The 19403-nt window shown below is 39.9% G+C and overlaps 1 protein-coding gene across 1 annotated transcript; it reads right to left on the reverse strand.

The window, feature by feature from the left end:
• Positions 1 to 1288: 1288 nt before the first annotated feature.
• Positions 1289 to 18743, reverse strand: LOC117528371 (cytochrome b561). Its single transcript, XM_034191002.1, has 6 exons — positions 18609 to 18743; positions 15635 to 15842; positions 10134 to 10234; positions 7483 to 7585; positions 7230 to 7387; positions 1289 to 2667 (listed from the first exon to the last, which is right to left on the reverse strand). The coding sequence occupies exons 2-6, from the start codon at positions 15837 to 15839 to the stop codon at positions 2476 to 2478; spliced, it is 759 nt and encodes a 252-aa protein (XP_034046893.1). The 5' UTR covers positions 15840 to 15842; positions 18609 to 18743; the 3' UTR covers positions 1289 to 2475.
• Positions 18744 to 19403: the final 660 nt, after the last annotated feature.

Below are 19403 nucleotides of genomic sequence, written 5' to 3' on the forward strand. Positions count from 1 at the left end.
TGGCAAACAAAATCTCGAAACCTCGAGCTTTTCATGATGTTGACTGTGATCCATTTCAATTTTTGTATTGACAAATTGTCCCCCATTGGGCAAGGGGGGGAGGGGGAGCAATTATAGCTGCTCATGTTTTAGAGTTATTCTGTGTATTCTTCCATCAGTCCATCTGGAGCTAGATCTCAGTGGATTTCCTTCACATTGCCTAACCTGCAAACTTGTGCATATGTTTCCCCTGTCCAATCCTCATGCTTCTCCAAATAATATAAATGGCTGAGTGGATCCTTGTCATTTGATTGGTGCTAGTATGTCACGTAACATGGATTATTCGTCCCATTTGTGTTGCATTGCATTTAGAGTGCGATTTGGTTCCATTTAGAGTGCAAATTTGGTTCCACATGTTTGGTACCATTGTACTCTGCACACAAACACACACAAAATAAATCCACTGCGCTGTAAGCCGTCTGACATGATTTTTTTTTCGCTGCACCGAGGAAATACAGTCTTTTTTTTTTTCTTTTTTTTTGGTAGTACACGTGCGCACAAGTGCCTTCCCGTTTGTGTGACCACGCACACGCTCACACAAGCCAGGCGGTGCTCAGCTTCAAAACAAACATGGTGGAGTTTGTTTTGCTGACGGACAACAATTTGATGCACGGCATGGTGGAGTTCATCATCAGAATTATTTTTGACTCCTATTTAAAGTTCGTGTTGGTTTGTTGATGTCAAAGTAGCAGTGACGCACCAAAGCTGGATTAATTTCTCACGTTATTTTTTTTCGCTGCACTGAGGAGGTACCAAAATGTAAGTCCCTTTTCTGTTGTTTGTAAATTAATATGATATAAATGACAATGATCTATTTTAGCTGTTATATAAAACAAATGACTGTTTTTACATTCTTTCAATGGAACGAATATTTAATTGCAAGACACAAGTCTCTATAAACATTAATGAAAATTTCACAATTTGAAATGTCAGAACAGAATCCACCCAGTTCTATAATTTTACTAACCACTAATGCTGGAGATTTAGTGTTACAATTATAAAGAAACATTTGTAATTAAACAGTGGTAAAAACCTGTTTTGATTCATGAAAGAGCCCCTCATTGTAATCTCTCACAATATACCGGTTTTTGGTCTTAAATCACCTCAGGACCTCCAGTTTCTTTCACTCACTCATCTTCAAAACTCCAAATAAGGGTCAGTGAGGGCCGGAGCCTATCCAGTCATAGGACGTTAGTTGGGGTACACCCCAAACAGGGCAACAGTCTGTTGCAGGGCGACCTCATGTTTCTATCTAAATTAACATTTGTAATTGAAAATGGAGGTAAATCCCTGGTTTGATCTTTAACCCTGATGAACTGGCCTCTCATCATATCTCAACAACCAATCAGTACACAGAGTGGTTTTTGGCCTTAATTAATCAGGGACCTCAAGTTTCGATATGATTTAATAAAACATTTGCAATTAAAAAAGAACACCTATTTTGAACTTTTGCCCTGATGAAATGGTCGCTTGTATGTCAGTACTCATTCACAATACACATCGGTTTTTGGTCTTAAATCAGTCAGGGACCACAAGTACCTATCTAATCCAAGTAAGCATTTGTGATTGAAATTAGAGGTAATTGCCTGTTTTAACTTTTAACCCTGAAGAAACAGTCATCTTCTCTCAGTGAGCACTCAGAATACATATCAGTATTTGGTCTTAAATTACTCATGGACTCCAAGTTTCTAGTTGATCCCAGTAAACATTTATAATGTCAAAAAATGTAATAAATACCTCTTATAACAATTGAAATGCCTTTATTGACCTCTGACCTAAATGCAATGACTCCTGGATGTTGCAATAGGTCAGAAAAAATAACTTAACAAAAAGCAAAGAATCATAGTCAGATATTTGTGTTTTAAAGTACATTGTATGGTGACAAAATGTCAAATGGTTTTGTATGTTAGAAATAATTTAACACAAAATCCATACAACCAGTCCAAAAATCATCTGTGAGGACAGGCGGCACTGCAACAAGGCACCATAGACAAAAAAAAAAAAAAAAAATGCCTGTTTTGTTTTATGTTGCACTGAACCCTAACCTGATACCTATCACATCAAAATTTGTAAAGATGGCACAATCTTGAATATTACAAACATAAAATTACCTCTCCTCCCCCCCCAGGACTTTGACCAGTATCTACATAAGTAGCCATTTAATTGATTTCCCTCCCATTATGTGAATCATAAAATAACTATTTTACATTAATAAACTTAACTTTGTGAACCTCTACTGCCCCCTACTGATTGTGGGATTGCATTACATTTAGCAGCCCTTACTGGTATTTTATAGTGCTCAGTTGGAGGATATGATTCAGATTGACTGTTACTTTAGGACATTAACCAGAATTAATATGGAGCGATGACACAGTGAGCCTTTTGATCGGACACCTTGGATCCAGACTGGAGAAAAAGGCAGATCTCACACAGAAATCAGGGTGAAGCTGGAGATCCCCCTTCAGTTAAGGTCTTGAAGTGGACAGACAGAGACTCTTCTTCTGGGTTGGGTGGACGCCTGTACTCCTCCCTTGTGACTAAGAACCCAACCGTCACCCCAAAACATACCAGAAGGATTCCAACCACGTTGGCAAGCACCCCTTCTGGACAAACTTGGAGTATGTCAACCTGGTCATAGAAAAAGAGACACCAACATTTACAATGCAGATAGGAATTTCATTTCAAATGTCGGCTCAAGCCTCCTATGTGCCTTCTGTGCCAAGATACCCACGGCAAATCTTGGTGGCTTCCCTCACCCTTGCTACTATAGGTCTCATTCAGATGATCCTTGGGTACCACTGGAATGACTATGTGTTAAATGAATCAATCAATCAATCATTTTTTTATATAGCGCCAAATCACAACAAACAGTTGCCCCAAGGCGCTTTATATTGTAAGGCAAGGCCATACAATAATTATGTAAAACCCCAACGGTCAAAACGACCCCCTGTGAGCAAGCACTTGGCTACAGTGGGAAGGAAAAACTCCCTTTTAACAGGAAGAAACCTCCAGCAGAACCAGGCTCAGGGAGGGGCAGTCTTCTGCTTGGGACTGGTTGGGGCTGAGGGAGAGAACCAGGAAGAAAGACATGCTGTGGAGGGGAGCAGAGATCGATCACTAATGATTACATGCAGAGTGGTGCATACAGAGCAAAAGAGAAAGAAACAGTGGCATCATGGGAACCCCCAGCAGTCTACGTCTATAGCAGCATAACTAAGGGATGGTTCAGGGTCACCTGATCCAGCCCTAACTATAAGCTTAGCAAAAGGAAAGTTTAAGCCGAATCTTAAAAGTAGAGAGGGTGTCTGGCTCCCTGATCTGAATGGGAGCTGGTTCCACAGGAGAGGAGCCTGAAAGCTGAAGGCTCTGCCTCCCATTCTACTCTTACAAACCCTAGGAACTACAAGTAAGCCTGCAGTCTGAGAGCGAAGCGCTCTATTGGGGTGATATGGTACTACGAGGTCCCTAAGATAAGATGGGACCTGATTATTCAAAACCTTATAAGTAAGAAGAAGAATTTTAAATTCTATTCTAGAATTAACAGGAAGCCAATGAAGAGAGGCCAATATGGGTGAGATTATGCTCTCTCCTTCTAGTCCCCGTCAGTACTCTAGCTGCAGCATTTTGAATTAACTGAAGGCTTTTTAGGGAACTTTTAGGACAACCTGATAATAATGAATTACAATAGTCCAGCCTAGAGGAAATAAATGCATGAATTAGTTTTTCAGCATCACTCTGAGACAAGACCTTTCTGATTTTTGAGATATTGCGTAAATGCAAAAAAGCAGTCCTACATATTTGTTTAATATGCGCTTTGAATGACATATCCTGATCAAAAATGACTCCAAGATTTCTCACAGTATTACTAGAGGTCAGGGTAATGCCATCCAGAGTAAGGATCTGGTTAGACACCATGTTTCTAAGATTTGTGGGGCCAAGTACAATAACTTCAGTTTTATCTGAGTTTAAAAGCAGGAAATTAGAGGTCATCCATGTCTTTATGTCTGTAAGACAATCCTGCAGTTTAGCTAATTGGTGTGTGTCCTCTGGCTTCATGGATAGATAAAGCTGGGTATCATCTGCGTAACAATGAAAATTTAAGCAATACCGTCTAATAATACTGCCTAAGGGAAGCATGTATAAAGTGAATAAAATTGGTCCTAGCACAGAACCTTGTGGAACTCCATAATTAACTTTAGTCTGTGAAGAAGATTCCCCATTTACATGAACAAATTGTAATCTATTAGACAAATATGATTCAAACCACCGCAGCGCAGTGCCTTTAATACCTATGGCATGCTCTAATCTCTGTACTAAAATTTTATGGTCAACAGTATCAAAAGCAGCACTGAGGTCTAACAGAACAAGCACAGAGATGAGTCCACTGTCCGAGGCCATAAGAAGATCATTTGTAACCTTCACTAATGCTGTTTCTGTACTATGATGAATTCTAAAACCTGACTGAAACTCTTCAAATAGACCATTCCTCTGCAGATGATCAGTTAGCTGTTTTACAACTACCCTTTCAAGAATTTTTGAGAGAAAAGGAAGGTTGGAGATTGGCCTATAATTAGCTAAGATAGCTGGGTCACGTGATGGCTTTTTAAGTAATGGTTTAATTACTGCCACCTTAAAAGCCTGTGGTACATAGCATCTAACAAAGATAGATTGATCATATTTAAGATCGAAGCATTAAATAATGTAGGGCTTCCTTGAGCAGCCTGGTAGGAATGGGGTCTAATAAACATGTTGATGGTTTGGATGAAGTAACTAATGAAAATAACTCAGACAGAACAATCGGAGAGAAAGAGTCTAACCAAATACCGGCATCACTGAAAGCAGCCAAAGATAACGATATGTCTTTGGGATGGTTATGAGTAATTTTTTCTCTAATAGTTAAAATTTTGTTAGCAAAGAAAGTCATGAATTCCATTACTAGTTAAAGTTAATGGAATACTCAGCTCAATAGAGCTCTGACTCTTTGTCAGCCTGGCTACAGTGCTGAAAAGAAACCTGGGGTTGTTCTTATTTTCTTCAATTAGTGATGAGTAGAAAGATGTCCTAGCTTTACGGAGGGCTTTTTTATAGAGCAACAGACTCTTTTTCCAGGCTAAGTGAAGATCTTCTAAATTAGTGAGACGCCATTTCCTCTCCAACTTACGGGTTATCTGCTTTAAGCTACGAGTTTGTGAGTTATACCACGGAGTCAGACACTTCTGATTTAAAGCTCTCTTTTTCAGAGGAGCTACAGCATCCAAAGTTGTCTTCAATGAGGATGTAAAACTATTGACGAGATACTCTATCTCCCTTACAGAGTTTAGGTAGCTACTCTGCACTGTGTTGGTATATGGCATTAGAGAACATAAAGAAGGAATCATATCCTTAAACCTAGTTACAGCGCTTTCTGAAAGACTTCTAGTGTAATGAAACTTATTCCCCACTGCTGGGTAGTCCATCAGAGTAAATGTAAATGTTATTAAGAAATGATCAGACAGAAGGGAGTTTTCAGGGAATACTGTTAGTCTTCTATTTCCATACCATAAGTCAGAACAAGATCTAAGATATGATTAAAGTGGTGGGTGGACTCATTTACTTTTTGAGCAAAGCCAATAGAGTCTAATAATAGATTAAATGCAGTGTTGAGGCTGTCATTCTCAGCATCTGTGTGGATGTTAAAATCGCCCACTATAATATCTTATCTGAGCTAAGCACTAAGTCAGACAAAAGGTCTGAAAATTCACAGAGAAACTCACAGTAACGACCAGGTGGACGATAGATAATAACAAATAAAACTGGTTTTTGGGACTTCCAATTTGGATGGACAAGACTAAGAGACAAGCTTTCAAATGAATTAAAGCTCTGTCTGGGTTTTGGATTAATTAATAAGCTGGAATGGAAGATTGGTGCTAATCCTCCGCCCCGGCCCGTGCTACGAGCATTCTGACAGTTAGTGTGACTCGGGGGTGTTGACTCATTTAAACTAACATATTCATCCTGCTGTAACCAGGTTTCTGTAAGGCAGAATAAATCAATATGTTGATCAATTATTATATCATTTACCAACAGGGACTTAGAATAGAGAGACCTAATGTTTAATAGACCACATTAACTGTTTTTGTCTGTGGTGCAGTTGAAGGTGCTATATTATTTTTTCTTTTTGAATTTTTATGCTTAAATAGATTTTTGCTGGTTATTGGTAGTCTGGGAGCAGGCACCGTCTCTACGGGGATGGGGTAATGAGGGGATGGCAGGGGGAGAGAAGCTGCAGAGAGGTGTGTAAGACTACAACTCTGCTTCCTGGTCCCAACCCTGGATAGTCACGGTTGGAGGATTTAAGAAAATTGGCCAGATTTCTAGAAATGAGAGCTGCTCCATCCAAAGTGGGATGGATGCCGTCTCTCCTAACAAGACCAGGTTTTCCCCAGAAGCTTTGCCAATGGATGGTTACTTATGGTGTTTCAGAGGAGGACTATCACTTGCATTACGAGGGAACATCAGCTACAACATTTTAGCCATGTGGTGCTTTTCCATTCAAGTGAATGGAAAAGTGTGTCCAAAGTTTTGACTGGTACTGTAGTTGCCTCAGTGTTAAGGACCTCAGTATCTGGAGAAGGCCAAGGAGATCACAACGTTTCAACTGGCTGCGACAGATAGATGGCTACTTTCAAGAGGGGGGGCTGGAATGGTTGTCTGCCTAGCTGATTGCCATCTAGGACCTGACAGTTCAGTTGTGTGGTGGATATGATAACACGTGGCACCTGCGCGTGTTCCCAGATTTGACTTGTCCTTCACCAATCTTCTTCTTATAAAGTCAATCAGTTCTTGGGAACTGCTTACTCCAGACAGATGTAGCAACAGAGTTTGTTTTGCTTGCTTTCAGTTGCCCCCCAGTGGCTCAAGGCCGCCACAGCAGATCCATAAAGATCCACACTAGGATTTGGCACAAGATGTACAGGATTCTACATGGAAAAGCGTGTGTGCAGCTCCTGGTGTTCCTCAGCAGTCTCCCAGCCAATACAAATTCGCTTCTAAATTATGACAAGATCAGGTTGAGAGGCAAAATTACAAAAAAATTGTCACTGTCCAACTGTAGATGTATTTACAGTTTTGTGTGGGAAAAGGTGTCTCAAATGCACAGGGGAATGCTAAAACATGGAGTGGGGAAACATGGTGGGACAGGAAAAACATACCTGATGCTGAAGAGGAGTTTCTCCGTGATGCCAAGGAGGCTTGTTCCAACAGCCATGACCAGCAGAGCCAGACCACAGAACGCGTGGACGGGGAGGTACAAGGCTCGTAACCAGGTCGACACAACAGGAAGAAGGAAGAACAGCAAACCCAACACCCACTTGAGGGAAAGACAAACACAATGGGGGAGTTGGTTTGCTTATTTAATATGCTTAATGAATACACAGGTGTGTGAGTGTGTGTGTGCGAGCGTACCTGCAAGCAGTATAAGATAAAAAGTAGCCATGCCACACCAGCTGTGCAGAGAGTACATGTCTGGAATCTTAGCTACTCTGTGGAAGTCAAAGACTGCCACCAACCTGCAGCACATAAACCACAGCCATCATATTTAAATCTGTTTTACAAAAAACACATTTTATAACACTTGGTGAAAATGTCTGGCCTGGTCTTGAATAGATACTAGGGCTGCAAAGAGCAATTATTTTTCATAATCAATTAATCAATCAATTATTTTCTCAACTGTCCACAATCCATCCAGCAGGTGGCAGACACGTCTATGGCATATCACATAGGCAAGCGAAAGTATTCCATGTTATTTCGTTGTTGCTTACACAAGCTGGCTCAGATGAACTTTCAAACGTTTCTGCGGTCCAATCTAGTACCAGTGCAGGGAAAAGAGGCAGAGCCAGGAAATTTAGATTTTTCTTAAATTCAGTTACGACTCTTAAAACTAATTTTTATAAAACTACCTGACCATGTGGGCTTAGGCCATCAATAGGTATCATTACAGATTGAGGTATATCCATGTTAAAGGTGTATGCCCACTGACTTTCTTTAAGAATTAAGTTATAATAATTTTCTTTTGCACACTGTAATTTTATTTATTAGACTTTAAATAGAGGATTCGCAATACGAGGTCTGTTAGAAAAGTATCGGACCTTTATATTTTTTTCAAAAACCATATGGATTTGAATCACATGTGATTGCATCAGACAAGCTTGAACCTTCGTGCGCATGCGTGAGTTTTTTCACGCCTGTCGGTTGCATCATTCGCCTGTGAGCAGGCTTTGTGTGAGCACTGTTCCACCCCTCTCATCGGATTTTTATTGCGAATAAATGTCTGAACGATTTGGAGCTTTGCTGCATCAATTTTTTTCCAGAACTGTAAGAGACCTCCAGGTGGACACCGTTCGGAAAATTAATATGGCTTTCAGGGACGATTTTATGGGGATTATACAGATTAAGGAGTGTTACTGCCGCTTTAAGGACGGCCCACAACTTCTAAGAGCGCGGCGTGCTCCCAGCGCCGATCGACATGCTCAGACCCCGCTGAAACAACCAGATCATTTCCAACGTGAAGGCTTTGTTGATCCGGGACCTCGTCTGACTTTCACAAAAAGGCAGAAGGGGTGGACATCAGCACTTTTTGGCACATTCCATTGTTACAGGAGTTTTTTTCATGGAAAGAAAAGCGGAGGGACGCGCCAGCGGGAGTCATTCATACGTGGCACAAACCACCTCGGTGTTGGTCTCACAGGACAGCTTTCAGGTGGAGTTCAGATGGATTCCGGTTGCTTTTCAGTCGTGTGATTATCCGATTGTGATTGTGCATGAGCTGGACTGCCCCAACATGTCCCTGGAAGGCTTCATCACGGCGTTGCTTTGTGCCATGCGGCTCCACCGTGCGTCGCGGTGGAGCCCGCTCCTCTTTCCATGACAAAAACTCCTGTAACAGTGGAATGTGCCGTTCATTTCTAAACTGGAAGCTGTCTTGATCCGGTATGTCGTCTGACTAGCACAGGAATTGTGAAAAGACGGGGACATCAGCACTTTTTCAGCACATTAAGACAGACGTGCGGAGGAGTTCCGCGCGTTGCGGTGGAGCCGCATGGCGCAAAGCAACGCGCAGACATTTATTCGCAATAAAAATCCGACGAGAGGAGTGGACCACTGCTCACTCAAAGCCTGCTTACAGGCGAATGACGCAACCGACATGCGTGAAAAAACTCACGCATGCGCACGAAGGTTCAAGCTTGTCTGAAGCAATCACACGTGATTCAAATCCATATGGTTTTTGAAAAAAATAAAAGGTCCGATACTTTTCTAACAGACCTCGTATGACATTGAAAATATGATCAAAATTCACATTCTCCAGAAAATAATAAATAAAATAATTCCCATGAAAGGAAAAATTTTGAAAGAACTGACGGCCTTGGACTACTTATGGCAATGACCCATACAGTCTACAATAGCAACGTCATAGATCACGTAGGGAGATTTGCACAAGGGATGCTGGGAAGCACATGGCAACAGCCAATCAGAGTATAGGAAGGCCGGTGATGTCACTATTACCTGCTCTCTTGAACAAAATTATTCAAGATGGTGAAAATGTGCTGAAACAACTTATTTCTGTCTAAATCAAATATGTTTCTTATATATTTGTAAAGCTTACAGAGAATTAACCACTTGGGAATCTAAAAACACTGTTCATGTAACCAGATACCACCTCGGAAATGATTTACAGACATTTTACAGACATTAGTGTTGTACAGGGCAGCAGACAAGGTCAAAGTAATTTCAAAACCTCATGCATGTGCACATGCACGCACTCCTGCAGACACCATTAAAAGGCAAGTATGATCTCTTCATGAAAATGAGCTGTAATTTTGCAACACATTTCAAAAATAAACTGATGTTATAAGGCTTGGATTTCAGTATAAACTAAATTTGGTCAGTTTTGTTAAATTTGTAAAGTCACCCAGCTTTAAGGGAAAAGTACAACTAACAATGACATGCTTTAAGTGTTGGCAGAGTGCTGCACTCCAAGGAGTGCCCATCCACTTCAACAATCTGTTGTTTCTCTCTCAAATGGCATTAATTTCTAAGGATCATAGATACGGGCGATCACCGATGATGCTGATGATGAGGGCAGACAGGTGAATGATCCCATGAAGCAACTTCACGTTTCTCTTCGGCTCATTAGAAAACACTCTGTAGACCAGGATGGCTGAGAGAAACAGAAAACAAATATCCATATCAATATTCCATATCATTTTCAATGTCATTTTCAAACAGGGCGGCACAGCGGTTAGTGGTTAGCACCATTTCCTCACAGCAATATGGTCATGGGATCGCTTCCTGCCCTTTCTGTGTGGAGTCCTGCATGTTCTCCCCGTGTTTGCGTGAGTTCCCTCCCGGTGCTCCAGGTTCCTCCCACAGCCAAAGACATCCAGGTTACAGGTTGTTTGTTTATATGTGGCCCTGTGACAGACTGGTGTCCTCTCCAGGGTGTACCCCACCTCACACCCTGTAACTGCTGGGATATGCCTCGGAACACGCCACCCCCCAGTGACCCTTAATTGGAGTAAGAGAGTATAGAAAATGATAAGATTTTCAAAGATGTACGTGATTAGTATAGAAATGACAGAACTGACAAAGATGTGCTAAAAGGTCTCACAAGAGAAGGAATTCTGCTTGAAGATGTTTGGGCCATCTCCCATGCCTTTTTTGGGGCCCAATTTCATCCCTATTTCAAATGAGGAAATCTGACCCAATTTTCTTTTTTCTTTTTGTTTTATTGTAGCCAAAATTTGCCTGTAATCACAATTCTTACTATTACCTACTACTATATATCTGAATAGATATGATTGTAATCAATTGCCCATTAACCTCAATTATGTATGATTCCTGACACTTTTCTGAAAAGCTAAAATTTCTCTGTTTAAATCTTGAAAATGTCTTGTGATGAAGGAAGTAACATGCTTTCTGTGGTTTCTGTGTAGGCTCTCAGTTGTCCAGGTGGTTTCCATAGTAGAGAAGCTTGAATCTTCGACTGGACTGGGTTGCTTGACGCGAGGACGTTTCGCTTCAAATCACAGAAGCTTCCTCAGCTAAAATTCTTGCTCTGGTAGTCTGACTTCTGTCTTGACTCTTGTAGAGAAGAATAAAACAGAAGCCACAAAAGCTGGAGTTTTAAACCTAACCAGACCCCTCCTACCGAGAGGCCGACTGCTATAGGCTGGTGACTAAACAGCCTGGATGTCTTTGACTAAATGCTTTCCGTGGGTTTTATGTTGTGGAGGATGATCAGAAGGAGACTTCTGCTCAGAAAATGAGATCCTGATTACTGCATATTGTTACCCAATAGTCCACTTTCACCAACTTTTACAAAAGATTTGCACCAATTAAATCAGATAATTCCTTGTATTCTGGTTTTGATCATGTTTGATCTCAACACCACAATTTTTTTAAGACGTACAGCATTCTCGATTGCTGGCAGTGTCCTACGGTGCTAATTTTACCACTCATTGCACCCAATTTCAGGCCCCAATTGGCTAGCCATTTTCTAGGTTCGTTTATTTATTTTTTGGGGTGGGGGTTCTGAAATTGAACCCAATCATGTATCAAAAATCAGTAATAGACAACAGGCTTTTCCTATCTTTTTGGGAAGCTGTGTTGGTATGTTGGTGCCATTTTCACTTGAGTCTTTCTTATGTTTTTCAAAGAGGCCACTTTTAAACTAAAAAGTCTACAGAACATCAAAAAACAAATTCAGTATTTTAACCCATATAAATATACCATATACAGTTGTGTGTAAAAATTTGAGCACCCCTGGTGATTTCCATGATTTTTCTTTATAAATTATTGGTTGTTTGGTTCAGCAATTTCAGTTAAATCTATCATATAGCAGACAAACACAGTGATATTTGAGAAGTAAATTAAAGTTTATAGGATTTACAGAAAGTGTGCAATAATTCTTTAAATAAAATAAGGCAGGTGCACACGTTTGGGCACCCCAACAGAAAAAATACATCAATATTTAGTAGATCCTCCGTTTGCAGAAATAACAGCCTCTAAACGCTTCCTACAGCTTCCAATGAGAGTCTGGATTCTGGTTGAAGGTATTTTGGACCATTCATCTTTACAAAACATCTCCAGTTCAGTCAGATTTGTTGGTTTCTGAGCATGGATGGCCCGCTTAAAATCACACCAGAGATTTTCAATAGTATTCAGGTCTGGGGACTGAGATGGCCATTCCAGAATGTTGTACTTGTTCCTCTGCATGAATGCCTTAGTAGAGTTTGAGCAGGGTTTAGGGTCATTGTCTTGTTGAAAGATCCAGCCCCGGCGCAACTTCAACTTTGTCACTGATTCATGAACACTGTTCTCAAGAATCTGCTGATACTGACTGGAATCCATGTGACCCTCAACTTTGACAAGATTCCCAGTACCTGCACTGGCCGCTCAGCATGATGGAACCACCTCCAAATTTTTGCTGTAGGTAGCAAGTGTTTTTCTTGGAATGCTGTGTTCTTTTTCAGCTTTGCATACCGCCCCTTGTTATGTCCAAATAAGGCAATTTTAGTTTCATCAGTCCACAGCACCTTATTCTAAAATGAAGCTGACTTGTCCAAATGTGCTTCAGCATACCTCAAGCAACTCTGTGATGTGTACGCAGAAAAGGCTTCCTCTGCATTACTCTCTCATCCAGCATCTCTTTGTGCAAAGTGTGCTGTACATTTGAATGATGCACAGAGACACGATCTGCAGCAAGATCATGTTGTAGGTCTTTGGAGCAGGTCTGTGGGTTGACTAGGACTCTTCTCACCATCCTTCGCTTCAGCTTATCTGAGATTTTTCTTGGCCTGCCACTTCAGGCCTTAACTAGTACTATGCCTGCTGTCTTCCATTTCCTCACTATGTTCCTCACAGTGGAAACTGACAGCTGAAATCTCTGAGATAGCTTTTTGTATCCTTCCCCTAAACTATGATGTTGAACAATCTTTGTTTTCAGGTCATTTGAGAGGTGTTTAAAGGCTCCCGTGATGCCACTCATTAGAAGAGATGCAAAGAGGGGTAACAGTTGCAAATGGCCACCTTAAATAACCTTGGATTCACCTGTGTAAGGAGATCGAGGGTCAGTGAGCTTACCAAACCAATTTTGTGTTCCAATAATTAGTGCTAAATGTATTAAAATCAATAAAATGACAAGGGTGCCCAAATTTATGCACCTGCCCAATTTGGTTTAAATAATTATGGCACACTTTCTGTAAATACTAGAAACTTCATTTCACTTCTCAAATATCAAACACACTGATATTTGAGAAGTGAAATGAAGTTTCAGCTGTCATTATTGAAAATTATCAGGGGTACCCAAACTTTTACATACAAGTGTGTGTGTGTGTGTGTGTGTGTGTGTGTGTGTGTGTGTGTGTGTGTGTGTGTGTGTGTGTGTGTGTGTGTGTGTGTGTGTGTGTGTGTGTGTGTGTGTGTGTGTGTGTGTGTGTGTGTGTGTGTGTGTGTGTGTGTGCGCATCCCTGGGGAGAGTCTTAAGTGCAAATTGGAGAGAAAAAATGTTTTTAATGACATTAGTGTGGATGTGACCCAAGGCACCAAAGGCAGACTTATCACAGCGAATCAACATGAGGTGGCTGTGGACGTACAACATTCCCTTAGGATGCTTCTGATGTTCATTAATGTGCCAATTCTACCTGTCTAATGTCTAGCTGAGCTTTGATTTTATCACTTTAATTTGAATAACACAGTTAGTCCCATTAAAATCTCAGGCTGCAGGCACCAAACTAAAGGGGACAGAAGCAGCAAGGTCACACTTTGTCTTCATTTCAGAAAGCAGAAATCAGTAAAACCTGCTGCCGCATTGACATACACCATTAAAATAACTCATCCCATAAGCATTATGCACCTCTAAAATAATTGTCCATGATTATAGCTTTTGAGAAGCCCCTTCAGGTGCTGATGCTTCTCATATATGGTCACCTTCTTAAAATAATGGTATAAGTCATGTTTTCATGTTTTTGAGAAAACACAAAGGAAAACACAAGAGCTTCAGTGTCTGAGTAGAGTTTAATTTTCCTGAAGTAGTCACCATTTTGAAAAGCTTCTGAAATTGCCTAAGTCACATACTCTTTTGACTTAGGCAAAATAATATGGCCTAAGTCACACTCTTGAGATAGGCCATTATACAACTGGGGTGGAATTGCATGAGCTCCTCAACTGAAGATTTAAGCGATTTTACCACAGGTGCCCAGCATCATAGGGAGATGATTTAGGCAAAAAAAAAAAAAAAAAATGACTTAAGTCATTTGGCCTAAGTCATTTGGCAAAAATGACTTAGGCCATTATTTTAGGAAGGTGGTGATATGTATAACATCATAATATTATACATTACTATATTAATACATTAAGATATTAATATAATATGTATAATATCACTATTTGCCCTTGAAACATTTAAAGAATTGAACTGAATTTGTCATCTTTCTGCAACTCAAAAATCCCACCAAATGACCCTTAACATTCTACTCACCAAACCTTTCAAAACTATCCTCCACTTTACCCTTCTTCCCTACCCTTTCTCAATTTCAATTTCATTTATATAGCGCCAAATCACAACAAATTTGTCACAAGACACTTCACTCAAGTAAGGTCTAACCTTACCAACCCCGAGAGCAAGCACACAGGCGACAGTGGTAAGGAAAAATTCCCTCTGAGGAAGAAACCTCAAGCAGACCAGACTCAACAGGGTGACCTTCTGCTTGGGCCATGCTACCAACACAATTCCCAATGTGCTATGTCTATCCTGCCCTCTACTCTCTCAACCCTTTGTCCTACTTTCTATACCCTTACCCTTCTAACTCACCCATTACTCTATACTCTCGATCCACTCTACCCTTTAGCCTTTCACCCTCTTTCTACCCTCTACTCTATATACCCATCTAAAATACTATCCTGAGCCTTTTACTCTACCCTCTTCTGCCTATTGCACACAACCTTAGCATATTCTCTACCTACTATAAACTTCTAGACTACTCTTGTCACCCTCTACTCTAATTTAACCTGCTACTCTTTCTACTCTTTACTGTCTCTACTTTTTACCTTGTTGCCTGCTCACCCTATCCTTCTAACCCAGACAATACTCTATACTCTACACTACCAGTGGCTGCAAAAAAAACCTGCACCCTCTTGGCCCTTTCTGGAACATGTTGCCCACCCCTGGTCTTGTGGTTAAATGTTGAGCTTGAGACCAGAGGATCCTCAAATCCCAGCCTAACCGCAAAATCACTAAGGGCCCTTGGGCAAGGTCCTTAATCCCCTAGTTGCTCCCAGTGTGTAGTGAGCACCTTGCATGGCAGCACCCTCACATCGGGGTGAATGTGAGGCATTGATGTGTAAAGTGCTTTGAGTGTCTGATGCACATGGAAAAGTGCTATATAAATGCAGCCCATTTACCATTTATCACCCTCTATCGTCAAACCTACCTACCAACTGACCCACAAGTATTATTACTGTATTCCATTTCATCAAAACTACCATTAAAGGCAACTGTTCCTGAAATCTAGTTTCACTGTTCTGATCCACCAGTGATGATCAATCAAGTTAGACTCACCATCACCTTGCAGAAAGACCAGCCCCAGCACCATGCAGAGAGGGTGCACGTTGAACTCCTGTGCTGAGCCATCCCAGGCAAAGCCCCCATGGTAGTGACCCACCCATACACCGGTGAACACCACAGACGCGAGCCCAAACACTTGTGATCCTGCCACCAGCCATGGAAATGCAGAACGGCTGGGACGTGAACCAGAGCTCTCCATGATCTGAGAAAGATAGACATTAGGACCACTGAGTACAACTCATGCCTTAGGCGGTACCATTTATTCAATTAAATTAAAACAAATTATATTAAAAGGATGGGACAGACACGAACAAAGACAGAGTGACCCAGGACAAAGTAATCGAGTTTCTTCAAGAAAAAAAAATCTGCCAGTGGTCAATTTAAAAATGACAAATAGTAACAGAAGGCATAACTATATGCCTTACGTGACACTTCTCTGTTGTATTCAAATCAACATATCCAAGATGGCTGTTTATTTTTTGTAATTTTTATATTCTTTATAATCTTGTTTTCTTTACCTTTAAATGTGTTTTTTGTACCTCTGTCAGTGCTTTTGTGTCCTATCTTGATGACCTTAAATACAAGGTATACTCGCAAAACAGGGGGATGTAATGAATTAATTCAGATGTGCTCAGCCAATTAAGAGCTAGGAAACACAAGATTTTTTTAATCAGCTGTGGTTGCTGCAGACACATACAGAAAATATGCAGGGTAGGTGACCTCCAGGAGCAGGGTTAGATACCCTTTGATCTTAAGCGAATAATGCATTTGGGGCATAACCTGCATGAAAAATATATAGGACACAGTGTACAAAGAGGATTTATTTAGTCACTGAATGAGTCATGGGTGCTTTTTCAGTATAAAATAATTAACCAATCACATTATCATCTGTCATGTGCTGGCACACCACTGTTTAGACAGTGGACTCAGGTGAGAGGTTTTCTGTTGTGTCAGTTGAACTGTGTGCAGTGTGCCAAAGCTCCCTGAGGTGAAGGAATAATTTATTGATCCCACATCTATGAAATGATCATGTTATAGCGACATAATCAGACAAAAGGGTAGACAAGCCACAAAAATAGATTAGAAGTATAAAAACAAAAGAAAACTAAAAATATAAAGAATATGCAAAATGGAACTAGGAACATAAATTGCACTGGGAATGTAATTACATTGAGAAAGAGGTAAGACTGGAAATACAGTGAAGCAGTAAGGTGAAGCTTTGTATTTTTGTAATTTTCCACTGCTGTTCACTTTTATTTCATTACATATTAATTTATTTATTGTTGTTTTTTATTCAAGTCTCTTTTCTATGGACATAGACAGGTAGGCCTGATGCACACACCTGGAATCAAACCCGAGTCACGCACATCTGAATGAGAATGTTTTGAAATTTCATATGTGATTTTTCTGTGAATTGCTGTTGACATTAAAAAAAACATAAATAAAAAAAGAAAGAAAACCTAGCTTTTTATCAAAGATAACTAAATTTTTATACAATACTTACCCATCTTCAACCCCTTGTCCAGGACCAGGTTTGTACAATACTGAATGTAAAATTTGTTTAGCTGAATTACAACAAGTATAAACATAACAGAGTACCCCAGAAAAAATAGTTTACATTCTGAAATCCAGTTTTCTGTTTAGAATAATAACAACAATAATATTTTTTTTTATTTTTTAGCCTGATACTGCTTTATAAACATATTATTATAAACAGAAAAATAGTTTTCACAATGTAAACATATATGACTTCCAGTCAAAAAGTTTTCACAATGAAAACTATTTTTATTTATAATAATAATCACAAGCAGCAGAAGCAGCATCACAACAATTTTAGTTTTAACCTGATACTACCATTATTATTATAAAACAGAAAAACAGTTTTCAGTATGAAAGCACGGATGCCTTCTAGTCAAACATTTTCAGAATGAAAACTATTTTTAATAGTAATAATAATAACAACAATTTTACAGGGTAGTATTAGGCTTAAAAAATTGTTGTTATTATTATTATTATGAAACAGAAAAAAATTCAGAATAAAAGCACGTGTGACTTCCAGTGAAAAGTTTTCATTCTGAAAACTATTTTTCAGAATGAAAATTTCAGAATGAATAAATAATATATATATATATATATATATGTATTTATTCAAAGTCCTTACTTAAAAACAGGTTTAAACACTTTTTATTTTGCAAAATGTCCCAACTAGAAAATAGACAATTTATTTATTATTAAACTAATTGTGTTTTGTTTGTTGGAGCTTCCTACGGTCACGTTTGTCTTTGTTTGCTTGTCATATTGATGTGTGTTTTATTTCCTTTTTATTTCTTTTTGTGTTACCCTGTATATTTATGTATCCATGTTTATTTTTATTTAATACATTTTATACTGTATTATCTTACACGTTTACATTTTATACGAATAAAAATCTAATTAAATTCAATCAATAAAATAATAATAATAATAATAATAATAATAATAATAATAATGTTTATTTAGGAAGCGGTTTCAGGGTTAAAAAAAATTACAAAATGCTATACAATTAAAATAAAAAGACAAATCTAAAAAAAAATACAAGAAACATTAAAACACTAAAAATAACACTGTCTGACGAGTGAAAAATCCCACAGGAAAACCACACCTGCCAACAGGTCAGAAAGTGTCTGTCAACATAAGCATGTTATCTCAGCGTGCACACGGTGAGACTGAGCTGCTCTGACACAGCAAACACAATGGCTTCCTGCATCTGTGGCAGCTCCACTCACAGCCACCGACCACACAGGCTCAAAACCTCCGCCAAGCCAGGAGTCCCGATCCGAACCCAGCGCCGAGCCCACAGACCGTGTGTCGACCCGAACGGGATCCTGCAGCCCGGCACCTGTTACCTGCCGCCGTGTCCTATGATACAAACCTGCTCCAAAGACAGGAACATCACAGATCCGCTATCAGAACTGTGAGAAACACTCACTGCGAGCTCTGCCGACGAAGTCCCGAAGTCTGGACTCAAAGATCCGTCTTCCTGCTGCCTTGGCTGGGCGTACTCGTGTGCGTATACGCGCGTGTGCGAAGGCGCTCCTCAGCAAGCCCAGAGAGGAGGGCGTGGCCAACAAAAACGTCACTAGTGTTTATTTTTCAAATTTTGATCTGTGTGCAATGGCGGATCCAAGGGGGAATTAATGGGTGTAACCCCTCCTCCCCCCCCAAGTTGCACCAAAAATCAAATGGCTGTGGCTATTCCCACAGCAAGACTCTGGTGGCAAAACGTGGCACTACTTGTATAAACAAACATACTGCATTCAAGATGTCTTAACTCCTTTAATATTTTTCGATTTTGATTTTTTTTTTTTTTCGGTCGTGTCCATAACTCTCATTTGGCTATTCGCACGGCAAGACTCTGGTGGCAAAACTTGGCACTACTTGTATAAACAAACATACTGCATTCAAGATGTCTTAACTCCTTTAATATTTTTCGATTTTGATTTTTTTTTTTTTCGGTCGTGTCCATAACTCTCATTTGGCTATTCGCACGGCAAGACTCTGGTGGCAAAACTTGGCACTACTTGTATAAACAAACATACTGCATTCAAGATGTCTTAACTCCTTTAATATTTTTCGATTTTGATTTTTTTTTTTTTCGGTCGTGTCCATAACTCTCATTTGGCTATTCGCACGGCAAGACTCTGGTGGCAAAACTTGGCACTACTTGTATAAACAAACATACTGCATTCAAGATGTCTTAACTCCTTTAATATTTTTCAATTTT

This window comes from Thalassophryne amazonica, chromosome 16, assembly GCF_902500255.1.
Source record: "Thalassophryne amazonica chromosome 16, fThaAma1.1, whole genome shotgun sequence".
Taxonomy (NCBI): Eukaryota; Metazoa; Chordata; class Actinopteri; order Batrachoidiformes; family Batrachoididae; genus Thalassophryne; species Thalassophryne amazonica.

Bases quoted from the DNA above. Each gene is read 5' to 3' on its own strand.
- LOC117528371 (XM_034191002.1), bottom strand. From the start codon at position 15,839: ATGGAGAGCTCTGGTTCACGTCCCAGCCGTTCTGCATTTCCATGGCTG. The intron at 10,235-15,634 runs GTGAGTCTAACT...TGTTTCTCTCAG, and splicing joins GGTCTTTCTGCAAGGTGATG to CCATCCTGGTCTACAGAGTG. The intron at 7,586-10,133 runs GATCGCCCGTAT...ATGTGCTGCAGG, and splicing joins TCATCATCAGCATCATCGGT to TTGGTGGCAGTCTTTGACTT.